At 47.9% G+C, this 13,354-nt stretch overlaps 1 protein-coding gene across 1 annotated transcript in view; it reads left to right on the top strand.

Moving 5' to 3' along the window:
* The first annotated feature begins 3,660 nt into the window (after positions 1 to 3,660).
* The window catches only part of LGR6 (leucine rich repeat containing G protein-coupled receptor 6), a 186,124-nt gene continuing 176,430 nt past the window's right edge, over positions 3,661 to 13,354 (top strand). Inside the window, exon 1 of the mRNA XM_044674923.1 lies at positions 3,661 to 3,857. Coding sequence (XP_044530858.1) covers positions 3,661 to 3,857 — 197 coding nt within the window. The remainder of the gene's footprint in view (positions 3,858 to 13,354) is intronic.

Here is a 13,354-nt window from a genome sequence, read left to right on the forward strand (position 1 = left end):
AGGAGGTTTTTTTTTTGGTGTGTGTGTGTGTGACATGGGAGTGTTTGTAGGCAGTAGAGAAGAAGCCAGTAAACAGGGAGAGAATGAAGAAAAGTAAAAGAGAGAGAGAGGATGATAGTGAGGGCAATTTGTTGGAGAAGACAGGATGAAATGGGGTCGCTTGTGCAGATGGTTGGGTTAGCTTTGGGAAAGAACAGAAAAGCTGCTTTTTTGAGACAGGAGTGAAGGATTAAACAGTGGTGGAAGGCATCTGAGTGACATCTGAGATGAGGAAGTGAAGAAAAGGTGGAGGTAATGGTGAGTGACCTCAATTCTTTCTGTTAAATGTAAGTCAAGATTTTCAGCTGAAAGAGCCGGCGAGAGGGAACCATAGGAGGTTTGAAGAGGGATGGAAAGGTTTGGAAGAACCACTGTGGAGGGTAGGATAGTGAGTAGATAAGGGAGATATGTTAGGATTGCCTAGAAGTGAGGAGGGCCCAGTTGAGGTTGTGTAATGTAAATCTGTGGTGGACTCAGTCAGAAGCATTGTGTGCTTTTCTGCATCTTTGTTTTGTATTTATATAGAAGGGAAGGCAATAGGTGATGGGAGGGATCCAAGGGTAAGGCCTGGCAGGCCACAATCAGGGATATAATAAGGGGGCCAGGGACTCAAGAGGACAGTTTAGAGTGGAGATAGGGAAATGGAAAAAAAAATTGGTTAGTGCAGTGATAATTGCCTGAGAGAGAACAGAGGATGGAAGGTTTGGAAGCTGCAGTGTGGATGAGGAAGAGTTTAGTATGGGAAGGCACAGGGAGAGGTGGAAAGTTAGTAGATTATAGACACATAGAGGGGCTTGGGAATATTTGAACATGGAGGTGGTATATTTGTGGGAGAGAGCAAGATCAAGGATGTGATTATCTGTGTGTTGCTGACGTGGGGTGGAGTAGATCATGGGAAGTTAGTAGGTTGAGAAACTGAGTGGTGAGGGTGTTTGATGGAGTGCCAATATGGATGTTAAAGTCCCAAAGTCTTCATATACTGGATTGGTGAGGAATATGGGGTGGGGAGGGATAATTCCATAATAAACCAAGAACTCTAATATCCAGTATCAATCTACAGATCTCTGCCCCAGGGCCTGGCTGCCATCTTGGCCTTCTTGGCACCTCAATTCTCCTTTGGCTATTCACTTCCTGCAGCTCTGAGATGGAAATATAGAGCCTGGGTCAGAAAGTGTTAAACAGACAATATGGTAGAGTTTATGGAGTACTGAGTTTGGAGTCATGAAGACCTGGCTTCAGTTCCTGCCTCAGATAGGTAACTATTTGTGTCTTGGGTTTCTCATCTTTAAAATGAGGGGGTTGAATTAAATGACTTCTAAGGTCTCTTCTAGCTTTGGACCTATGGTCTCCTGATAAAAACTCTGGGTTGTTTTTCTCACTAATTCTTCCTTTTACCTGGTGGGGTGGGGTCAGGGTCAGGGGAGCAGTTGGTAGAGCACTGGACCTTGAGCAGAGTTCAAGTCCAGCCTCAGACATTTACTCAGCTGTGTAACCCTGGTACATCACTCAAGCAAGCAGGCAAAAAAGAAAGAAAAAAAGAGAAAAAAATGATTTCATAATTCTTTGAACCAGGTTGTAGGGGAAGACCTGAGCCCCTAGGTGGAGCTCAACCAGCTTTTTTTTTTGTTGTTGTTGGGTTTTTTGTCCCTCCCCCCCCCCTTTTCAGTTTAACTCAACCCAATCTGTTGGAGCTAACTGGCATTTTCACTCTTTTTCTCTCTCCTCTAACCTTTTCCCAACCCACTGAACCCAATGAATTCAGGATTCTCCAAGAGTAAGGAAGGGGAGTCTTGGTGTCTTTAAGTATGTAGTAGGTACTTAATAAATACTTGTTTCATCCCCTCCTGTAGGGAAGTAGAATAGTGGCACAGGGTGGTGGATTGGGCAGGGGTAGGAGAATGTAAAATGTATTTTAGAGGTGGCAACAGGAAAAGATTTTCCATTTCCCAGGTAGAGCTGACAGTAGAGCCAATACTTCAAGACTTTAGAGACTTGGATTTGGAGTCAGAGGACCTGGGTTCAAATTCTGGTTCTTCTACTTATTACCCACTTTATCTTAAGTTGCTTAACCCTCTAGACCTCAGTTTCATTACCTAAAAGATGATCAAACCAAATGAGGTTGCCTGTGAGGTCCTTTGCAGCTCTTAAACCTATGATCCTATGGCTACTTCTGATTTTGGAGTCATAAGGGAAGGCACCAAGTTCCAGTGGAAGAAGCTCTGGGTTCAAATCCCCACTACCATTTTCTGTGTGACTTATGGAAGTTAACTTCCTCACTCTGGACCTCAGTTTTCTCATATGTAAAGGGAAAGGTTTGGATTAAATTACCTCTAGCTCTAAATACAGCATTTGGAATCAAGGGTGTCTCCTTTATGAAGGGGGTTCTGTTCTTGGCTAGCCATAGCCCTGTGAAGACTATAGCATTAACCTCGAATTTAGAATGCTAAAAGTGAAAAGGATTCTTGGGATCATCCAGGGCAACTCACTCATTCGTTTGTTTATTTCATTTCATTTTTCTTTTATTTTAATGTACAAAAATACATTTTCTCTCCCTTTCCAAACCACCCAGTTTACAAAGTATTAAACAGGCTTAGGAGAAAAGTGACCCTTTTCAGTGTTGCTCCTCTCTGGGGTATCAGGAGAACTTTTCCCCTTCCTCTCCAATTCAATGAATTTGAGCTCAGAGAACTTGGATTCCAGTTGCAGCCCTTACCAGTCTTATCCTCAGTTAGTCGTGCCCCTCTCTGGGCTTGAGCTTCCTCTCAAGTGAAATCGACTTCATTAGGACACAAGACAAGCGATCTCCATTTGTATTAGATCAAGCCTGTGCTGAGACCCCCGTGCTGGGCACTCCATGAAGCAGGTCTAGAAATGGGCTGAGTACAGTCTATTCATGGCACCAGCGCCTCAGAGCCTGAAAGCAGCCCCTTCCTTTTACACTGCTTAGGTGATGTCATTTGTCCCAAGTCCTTGCCTTCAAAAGCCCTCGAAGGTCTCCTCGAGCTCTAAGTCCTAACTCTCTGGCCTGGGGCTTCCAGGCACCCCCTCCTGGGCATCCCTTAGCCCTCCAATGGGCAGCAGCCGCAGCGGTAGCAGCCCATCTCCCTGAGGTCCGCGCGTTGCCCTCCCCTCCCTGGATTCCCATCTCCAGACAAGTGCAGGTCGCTGAGATCCTCGTTTCCTAAGCCTTTCCCTTAAGTTTTTTTTTTTTTTTTTTCCCTTTCTTGGCTTTTTTTTTTTTCCTTTCGTGAATGAAATTCCTGCCAGCTAGAAAGGCAGGAGGGAGACGGGAGCGAGCCAGAGCGTAGAAACTTTCCTTGACTCCTCCTCCGCCTGTGTCTCCCTCCCTTGGCAAGCCCAGCCCGTGAAACTCCAGAACGAAGATCACTCAACAATGCCTGCCCCTCTCTGACTGCGCCGTCCCCACGCGCTGCGCCCGCCGAGCCGCCGCCACCGCCGCCGCCGCCGCCGCCGAGCTCAGCCCAGCCCGAGGCTGAGCCTGTCGCGACAGGGAGGGAGACCGCCCGGGGTCGGAGGCTGGCTGGGCTCCGGAGAGGGAGAGGGCAAGGGAGCTTTGCCCGCCGTGCCCGCCAGGTGCCCTTCAACCTGCCGGCCGCCAAGATGCCCACCCTGGCCTCGCTCTGGGTTGTGTGGCTCTATGCTGTCTTGTGCCACGCCGGGGCCCCCCAGCTGGGGCCAGCGTCTGCCTGCCCGGCGCCGTGCCACTGCGAGGAGGACCGCATCATGCTGTCGGTAGACTGCTCGGAGCTGGGACTTTCCGCTGTGCCTGGGAACTTGAACCCTCTGACGGCGTACCTGTGAGTACCGAGCTCTCTTTTCCTTCCTTTCTCCTTTGGCTCCTCTCCTCCTGCCCTGGGGGCACTGGCGGGCAGCAGCTTGCTCTGAGCGCCCCTTACCTGAAGCAGACTCGGTGATGTCCCTTCTGTCGTAGAGGTGCGCCCTGGGGCATCTTCTCTGGTCCATTCCTCTCTCCAAGTCACTTGCTGAGCCCCAACAGAACTCTCTACTCCTGCTGGGAGAGATTAGGATGTATGTCCCCAATCCAGTTGGCTTCTTAAGACTGGCACAGTCTAAGCTCCCAAAGACAAGCTGTCCTTGCCCTCCTAAATTTTGGTTTCCCAGTTAGCTAGGGTTCAGAGCCATGGCTGGGGTCACCTGGATTCCCTGAGCTCCCTCTCCAGAGAGGATGATGTAGTGAAAAGGAAAGAGTGGCTGGTCTTGCGTTCAGTTCCCACCTTGCAACTTACTACTGGTGGGACTCTGGACAAGTCACCTCATTTCTCTGAGCTTTGGCTCCCCCCTCCACAACATGGGGTGGTTGGAGCAGAATGGGAAGGGGGTATTAGGGAAAACAGCCTAGCTGTAGCTGCCAAGGGGTCACAGGATTCCCATTTAGAGGGGCATAGATAGGCACTGAACCACTCTTTTCATTTCTTCAGCATAAGGTTAAGGGGTGGTTGAGGGCAAGGCTGCTTGTCTCAAATGGGGTGTGAATCTGATGAGTGAAGGGCAAGGTAATATGTTCAGTCGTCCAGGGCATGGAGACAGATTTTTTTTGGAATTAAGCTGGGATTGATTTAGGGGTTCCAGGGCTTGAGGCAATGAAGGCACATACTCAATCCTCATTTCCTTGGTAAGGGTACCTTAGGGTACCCTCTGACCCTGGCCCTCCCTCTTCTCCCAAGGGCCTCTCTGATGTTGTGTCCCAGGGGGGGAAGCCTCCTCAGAGACATAATTTGTGGCCAGACAAAGAGGTTGAAAACCAGAGAACCATTTTTAGCATCAGAGTTGGGGTGAGATGGTCTGGGGAAGAAGAGTGTGAAGGAGAGTCTGCTAGGGTAACACCTCAGTCCAGCTGGGCCAGACCCTAGATCCTGGCGAGGAAAGGGGCTTTGCCCTCGAGTCTCCCTGGTTTTGACTCTGGTTCCTACTGGTAAGTACAGAAGGTGTAAAGATTGGTTTTATCCAGGAAGATTGTTGGAGGGTTAAGTGACTAGATATCTATCCCCCACTCTATTCTCTTTCCCAAATTCTGGGGAAACGCCTGTCTTCTTCCCTCCAAGGAGCTCTATCTCTCTCCTTCCAGAGCAGGTAAAACTGGCAAAGTCCAAAGCTTTGGGAGAAAAAGACTTGGGAAGACTGAGTACCCCTGACATTGGGGTGTGGCTCTGGCATTCCTTCGATAGCTCTTCTCAAATGATAGGGGAGGTGACTATTGGAGTAAATGTCAGGCTTCAGTAGAAGGAGCACTGGAATTGGAGTCAGAAGACCTGGGTTCAGATTCCACTTTGGATACTTACCTGTACCCTCAGTTTCCTGTAAAATGAGAGGATTAGACTAGATAACCTTGGAGATGTTCTATAGCTCTAGATCTCAGATTTGATGATCAAAAGAGATGCTGCTCCTTCATGCTTCCAGATTGTGTTGGTCCCCAAAGGCTTTTGAAAGGTCAGTAGAGCTAAGGTGTCCATGCTGGGCAGTCCCTGGGAACTGGACCACAGGAAAGATTATCCCAGTCTCTAGAAAGGAGTAAATCTATTCCTTTGCCTCCTACTTCTTTAGGGAGGGACTTAGAAAGCTATCCTCAGCTTTTTCAGCCTGAGCACTGCAGGTTTTGAGATCTCTCAGAGGTCCCAGGTTCAGGCACAAGCCAGTTGTGTTCCTAGCTTCCCATTCCAGGGCTTCTAACACCTTTCTTCAGAGTGAACATATGGAGTATGTTTTTGGCATCCAGCCTCTTCTCTCTCCCTTAGGTCCATCTGATCATTATTCTGCCCCAAGAAATCTAACAGCCCAGATGGGCAATGACTCTCCTTCTCCGTAAGAACACCGGAATGGAAAGCCAACATTTCTACTCTTAGGGACTCAGGATCATTGGGGTGCTTTTTTCTACCAACTCAAAACAATTTTCCCAGACTCCTCCGAAAGAAGTTAGTCCTTAGTGCTCAGTGAAGTTGGCTTTTTCTGAGCTTTTCCTGGCTGGTCCCTGCTGACTCTAAGCTTCAGCAGACGATCTCAGCTAGCTCCAGGCTGAATCCTAGAGTGGAGTTCTCCCCCAAAGAGATGACAGATTCCAAGGCAGTGTCTGGAATTTTGCAGGAGCCCTCAGAATCTGAGAGAGAAATGGGACATAGAATTATAGCCGGATGTCTGCTTGGGTTGTGGAGGTATCAGGTTGGAAGAAAAAGATCTTTCTTTGTTTCAGCCCTGGCCAGATGGACAAATAACAGACCATTTACCAAAAGTATTGGTGGTAGTGGGGAACAGGGAAAGGTGCAAAACGGATATTCTAGTTTTGTTGAAAGATGGACAGTCTAGAATTTGGAGTGACATTAGATTATCTAATCCACCCCCGCCCCCAATTTAAAAAAAAAAGGAGAAAATTGATGGTGAAATAATTTCTCAAAGGTCCCTCAAGTGGTAGAGTTAGGATTTGAACTCGGGTCTTTTGACCCCGAATCAACTACTCAAGCATCAACTACATAGGTGCAGCAGCATTAGTTTTGGTATGAGGGTAGAGACAGAAGCATTTTATCCGTTTCTAAATGGTACCCAGAAGGGACATCTCATCCTAAAGAAAGCTAGGTGGCACAGTAGATAGAGCTCTAGGCCTGGAATCAGGAAGACCTGAGTTCAAATCCAGACCCAGGCATTTGCTACTTATACCTGTGTGACCTTGGACAAATCATTTAGCTCTGCTTTACTTTCTCAACTGTAAGATGGAGATAATATTTGTAAATAGCATACACAGTGCCTGGCACATAAAAGTAGCTTAACAAATAATAGTTTTCTTCCTTCCATTTTAGCTTTCACATTTGGGTTAAGGCAACTAACACCTACTTGCTGGGAAATTCTATAGTTGTTGTTCAGTTGTTTCAGACTCTTGATGACCCATTTAGGGTTTTCATGGCAAAGATACTGGAGTGGTTGACCATTTCTTTCTCCAGCTCATTTTACAGATGAGGAAATTAAGGCAGACAGGGTTAAGTGACTTGCCCAGGGTCACACAGCAATTAAGTGTCTGAGGCCAAGTTTGAATTCAGGAAGATGAGTCTTCTTGATCCCCCACTACACCACATCTCCTGATGCTTTAAACTCTGCAATACAACTGCTCTTAAAGGTCTAGCTCTCAAAGATAAAGATACTTGCTGTGAATTGGGATTGTTTCATTCTTTGTGTTTGTATTCCTAGTGCCTAGCACAGTGCTTGGCACAGAGTAGGTGCTTAATAAATGCTTGTGGCTTGGATGAGATGTCTGTTCTGCACATAGTAGGGACATCAAAGGATGAGTGGAAAGCCACTTGGCATGAGAGTAGGGCTGAGTGAATACTAAGTGAATTGAACCAGAAGAAGGCAGCTTGGTACGGGCAGAGAGTTGGCTCTGGAGATAAAGGATCCTTCTTTGAATGAGGCCTCTGCTACCTATCACTGGTATAACCTTGGACAAGTTACTGGATTGTCCAGCCCTAACCTCCCTCTGTTAAATGAGGAGTTTGGATTAGATGACTTCAATAGTCTTATCCAATTCTCAGTATATGATTCTATAAAAAAAAGAGATAAGCTCTATGGGTTGACACTTGTTTTACTCCATTCTTGAGAAAGTAATTGTGGGATTATGGGTCCTTGAGGAAGGTGAGGCATGAAAGGAAACATTTTCTTTAAACCCTTACTCTCAGTACTAAGTATCACTTCGAAGGCAGAAGAAAGGGCTAGGCAAGTAGTGTTAAGTGACTTGCCAGGGTCACACAACTAAGAAGTGTCTGAGGCTAGATTTGAACCCAGGACCAGTCTCCAGACCTAGCTCTCTGTGCATTGAGCCACCTAGCTGCTCCTAGGAAACATTTTTAATAAGGGAGGTCAGTCCCTAGTTGTGGTGTCATTTAAATAGTACTTTAAGGTTGACAAAGTGTTAACTTCACAAGAAGCCTCCCAGGTAGATAAGGATAATGACTGGACCTATGATTGAACTGACATGGGGGACTTCCACGGGAGGAAATTCCCTCTACCAATGCTCCTCTTGTAACTTGTTGTCCTGGAGAGTTGCCTAGATCACAGAGAAGTGAAGTCATAAACGTACATACAGTTTGTGTCAAGTCCCAGAAATAGGACTTGAACCCAAGTCATCGTGACCCTTTATCCACTCTGCCCCTTTGCTCTCAGTGTAAGCATGATTATCACCACTTCTCAGATGAAGGAACCCAAAATGCTCATGGGCAAAGTCCCTCTATGGAGAAGTGACTTGCCCATGGTCAGGAGGCTAGTCGCACATTTAGAGTGCAGACTTAGAGTGTGTGTGTGTGTGTGTGTGTGTGGTTCAGTCATTTCCATCATGTCTGACTCTCTGCAAGCCCATTGGGGTTTGCTTGGCAAAGTCACTGGCCTGGTTGGCCATTTCCTTCTCCATGTATGTGGAGGGGATCTTTTCTTTCTCACCCCATGAAATATATTTTCATAATGAAATAAAATGAGCTGGATGACCTTTGGAGAGCCTTTAGAAGAAGTATCTCAGTAACCACTGGAGGACCATACCATTCCCTATCAAATTGGACTTGGGGGGGGGGCTTGTTTTTTCCATCCCTTTGCCTCTGGGCAGGCTCCTATTTAACCCAGGCTGGAGGGAAGAGGCTTTCTCCCATTCGTTAAGATCTTGGGAGGAAGAGATGCTACAGATCCTTTTTTCCAGAGGTAAGAAGCTTTCCTGTTAGGAAGTTCTTCCTTATGTCTGACTTGAACTCTGTCGTTCAGATCCATAGCTATTGGGAAGATGGAGCTTAGATCTGCACAGACCATTGGCTTCTCCTTTTGCTTTCCCTCTGGCCTGCCTCGTTCTCTAGGACAGGATTTCTGAAGATGGCCATTTCTTCCTCACCTCTGTGAACCTCTGTAAACCCTGTCCTCGGTGCTAGGGGGCAGACAGCGAAAGCAGGAAACCTAGTCCTAAAGTCTGGGGAGCTCATTTAATCCACAAGTCTGTAGGAAGTGCCTGCTGTATGCCAGGCGCTGTGCCAAGCATTGGCAATAGAAAGATGAGTCTCTCTCTATCTCTCCCTTCCCCAAACACATTTTCAGGTGGATATCCCAGACCCTGGGGAGACCTTGGGGCCAGCTTCCAGATAGGAAAGGAAGGAGGCTGAGGTGGGCACCCGGGAGCCCTGACCAAGGGATATAGGAGAAGAAGACACACTTCCTCAGGGAGTCTTCAGTCTGAAGGGGAAACAGTCCCTTGCCTGATGGAGGACCTTCTCCCTTCCCTGTAGACAAAGATCCACAATCAAGTATAAAGACAAAGCTGCTCTGATTCCCAGTTTGCTATTTAGAACTTCGGTGACCTTGGATAAGACCGCTTTGGGCCTTCATTTTCTCCTCTCTAAAATGAGTGGGTTGGGCTAGATATTCTCCAAAGTCTCTTCCAGATTCTCTGATCTATCCCTCAGGTTAGATGATTGCCCCGGTCCTTGTCCCCCATGCCCCCAGTCGCTGGACAGTGACTCAGAGGGGCCTATTAGGGGAATCGAGGGAGCTGCGAGTCAGAGACAACTAGGGGCACTGAAGAGAAGGGGCAAACAAGGGGGAGAGTTATTCCAAGAAATGGGGTCCCTGGGGGGTATCTCCTGTGCCAGCCTCACTCCAAAGCAAGGCCCGGGGGGCCGGGCTCATCAGAGGGCAGACCCCATGGGAGGGTGAGGGGTGGAGGAGGTTTGGGGAGGGGGGTGAGGAGGAGCCAACACCCTAGTTCAAAGGAAAGGCAGGAAACAAAGCCTTAGGCAAGAGAAAAAGGAAACCTCTTGGTTGGTTCTGGCATCAGGCATGGGGTGCGGCCGGGCGGGGTGCGGCTGGCGGAGGAGAAGAAAGCTTGGTTCAGAACAGAGGCGCCCCCCCATTCCCCACATCCCCACCCCAGCCCCTTTCCTCCATTATCCCATGAGCTTTCAACTCTGAGGCCCAGCTCCCCTCCCCTCTCTTCCCCATCCTCTTGTCCCCAGGTTGGCATCTTTGTTTTGGCATTAGCCTTTTCCCTCTCCCTGTTGGTGCTCATGGTTTGTCTACCCCAAAGGTGAGTGGGGGTGGGGTAGACAAGCTCTCCAGAGGGAACAGAGATGAAAGAAAAAAGAAGCCAGAGTCCAAGTTGAGAAGCCAACTTTGCTGGGACTCCCCCCACCTTCCCCACTCTGGGTGCTGCCTATTTAGCATCCCCTTTCTGCTCCCTGGGAGACATGTTAGGGGGCAGGTTGGAGAGATCCCTGCTCTGTGGGGTGGGGGCTGACCCATCTTCCAGCTCCTTCCTCGAGCATAGTGGGGGGGGGGCATTGAACCCTCCTGCCCTCCCATCAACCCTTTGCCTTACTGGAAAAAAAGAGGGCTCCCAGGAAGGGGCTGCATCAGTTTCCTAGGCTCAGGGTCACTGAGATAAGGGAAGGCTTTCTTCTTGTCTCCCCTCTCCCCCTGCCTTCCACCTCCAGATACCTAAGGAGATGGGGGGGGGGGTGGTCAGGGTGGCATTGGGGAAGGCTATTCCCTTGCCCTTTGGAAGGAGACATTCTTCACCCTGGAAAAGGCTGGCATTCTATACCAATGCGTATATCTGTGGGATTCAGCTCTTCTCAGAAAGGGGAAATCCTGAGAACTGTGCACCCCCTCAGCCCCTTCTGAAGCAGCTCAGAGGAACCTGCCTATCACTTGTAGCTCCTGCCTCTTTCATGTTGAAGTACCTCCAGAGGGCAGTGTCTTCCTCTAAATTCTGTCCTCTAGTGCTGGGTGACCTTGGGACGGTTACTCACCCTCTCTGTGTGGGAAGAAGTAGGTTGGGGACCAGGAAGACAAGGACAAGGACTTGGGTGCTTTGGGCTCTTAAGGGAAGATACAAAGGATGAAGAATTTGAATCTGAGAAGAGGAAGAGGTTTTTAATTTCTCTCTCTCTCTCTCTTTTTTTTTTTGCCCATTTTCTAAATGAGCCTTCTTCAGTTCAGTTGGACCCACTTTAATGAAGAGGGGCGTGTGATGCCCATTCCCCTACAGTGGTTAGGCCTCTCCTTTCTGTCCTCCAGACTTGAAAGCCTGGGCCCCAGGAGGAGAAAAACACCAGAGAGGCCAAACTTGGTCAGTGAGAAGAGAGTTATTTTGGAAGCGGTGGGAGGGCATGGCAGGCAGAGGAGAGCTTTCAGAGAGCTATGGGGTTGGCACATCGCCCCCCCGGAGCTGTGCCAGCCTGAGCAGCAGGCAGGGGCTAGGGCCAGCTGCTCAGGGACAGGGCACCTACAGAACTGAGGTTTCCTTTCATGTTCCCACTCCCAGACCCCTCACCCAGTTTCTGCCATCTTTTCCATCTTTCCCTTAGAGCTGCCTGGAAGACAGGACCTTTGGGAAGGGCAATGAGTCTCCTCTTTGCCCGTCCTGTGCCCAGACTGCTCTCTAGCCCTTTGATGACGGGTATCCTTTCAGACTAGCCATCAAACACAGAGTTGAGGCTTGGAGCCATAGAACAGGCATTGTGGTACAGTGGAATTCAGGAGACCTAGGTTCCAATCCTGCTTCTTACCTGGGCAAGTCACTTAAACCATCTTGACCTCAATTTCCCCATGTGCAAAGGAAGGGATTGGACTAGACTATCTCTAAGGTTTTTTTCAGCTCTAATTGTATTAATCTGGGATCAGAGTCGAGAATCCTATCCCATTCTTCTTGAGGTATTCCCAGGAAATTAATAAGGTTACCAGGTAGGTTTAGCTCCAAACTTTAAGGTCCACTATTGACTTAAATTGACTGGCCCGCCCAGTTCCTCTCTCTAGTTATATGCCACATTAGTAGTATCCTGCAAGTCTTTTAACCCCAATTGCCTTGCCCTTGCCCTTCTGGCCTAGATCTTTTACTAGGGCAGAAGGTAAGGGTTAAAAAAAAAAAGTAGGATCCTGATTCCCATAACCTCATTCAATGCTTACTCTGCCATAGTCAGGCCAAAACCATGGGAATTCAAAACCAAGGGATGGGCAGGACTATGGGCATCTTAGCCCCACTACCATACCAGAGCCTGAATCCAAATAGGAATGGAGAGGGTGTATGGAGCCATATGTCTAATTTCCTGTCTATGACTTTAGCTTGCCCTCTGATCCAATAAACATTTATTAAACATCTACTATGTGCCAGGCACTGTGCTATGGGCTGGGGATTTGGTTAACAAAAAGAAAGCCAGTCCCTGCCCTCAGGGAGGTTACAGGTTAAAGGGAAGAGACAATTCACCATAGGAGGCACCAGGTGGAAAACCAAGGGGTACCCAGCACACAGGGATCTTGTTTTGTGGAGCTGACACCAGGAGATGCAAAGCAGAGTGAGCTTAAAAGTCCAATTTCTGCCCTCTGCAAAGAAAGGCATTGGGAGGAGTTTGGTCCTCCAGCCTCCAGCCTTCCAATCAGAGGGGAGAGAAGGCTGAGGGAGGTTCTTCCTGGGCTTTTGACATAGGGATGTTGTAGTCAAGGGAAGAAGGGTCTGGACAGGTCTGAATCCTGCCTCTGATACCAGCTATGTGACTGACCAAATTACTTGACCTCTTCCAGCCTCAGTTTCTTAGTTTGTAAAAGATCGATTAAGAATAGCGCCTACTTCACAGGGTTGTTGTGAAGATATGATAAGGTGTAAAGTGCTTTGCAAACTTGAAGTGTGATATAATATATATATATATATATACACACACATATATAAAGATTTATTGCTGCTGTTATTGAGAGGAAACAGGGGAATTATATACAGAGAACTTAATGGGAAAGAAGTCAACATTATCCCCAAATATTGTTGAGGGAGGAACATAAAGATGGGTTCTTACAATTCTACCCTCAAACACTTTCTTGTATAGTTGTATAACAGATGAGAAGAGAGTCTTCTGGGCAGGAAGTCCTACTTGCCTAGTGAGGGACACAGATAAGAGCAATGGGAACTCAATTGAAGGAGAAGCCATGGAGGATTGGGGCAGTTAAGAAGGCTTCAGAAAGGAGGCAGCAGGGAGCAGCTCCAGGGGGAGGTTCTGGGTTCCAATGTGGTCTCAGACACTTCTTGCTGTGTGACCTTGGGCAAGTCATTTAACTTCCATTGCCCAGCCCTTATTATTTGGAATCATTACTTAGTATTGATTCTAAGATGGAAAGTAAGGGTTATTTTAGAAAAACGAAAGGAAAGGAGAGGAGAGGAGAGGAGAAGAGAAGAGAGGAGAGAAGAAGAGAGGAAAAAGGAAAGGAAAGGAAAGGAAAGGAAAGGAAAGGAAAGGAAAGGAAAGGAAAGGAAAGGAAAGGAAAGGAAAGGAAAGGAAAG

This window comes from Gracilinanus agilis, chromosome 4 (assembly GCF_016433145.1).
Source record: "Gracilinanus agilis isolate LMUSP501 chromosome 4, AgileGrace, whole genome shotgun sequence".
Taxonomy (NCBI): domain Eukaryota; kingdom Metazoa; phylum Chordata; class Mammalia; order Didelphimorphia; family Didelphidae; genus Gracilinanus; species Gracilinanus agilis.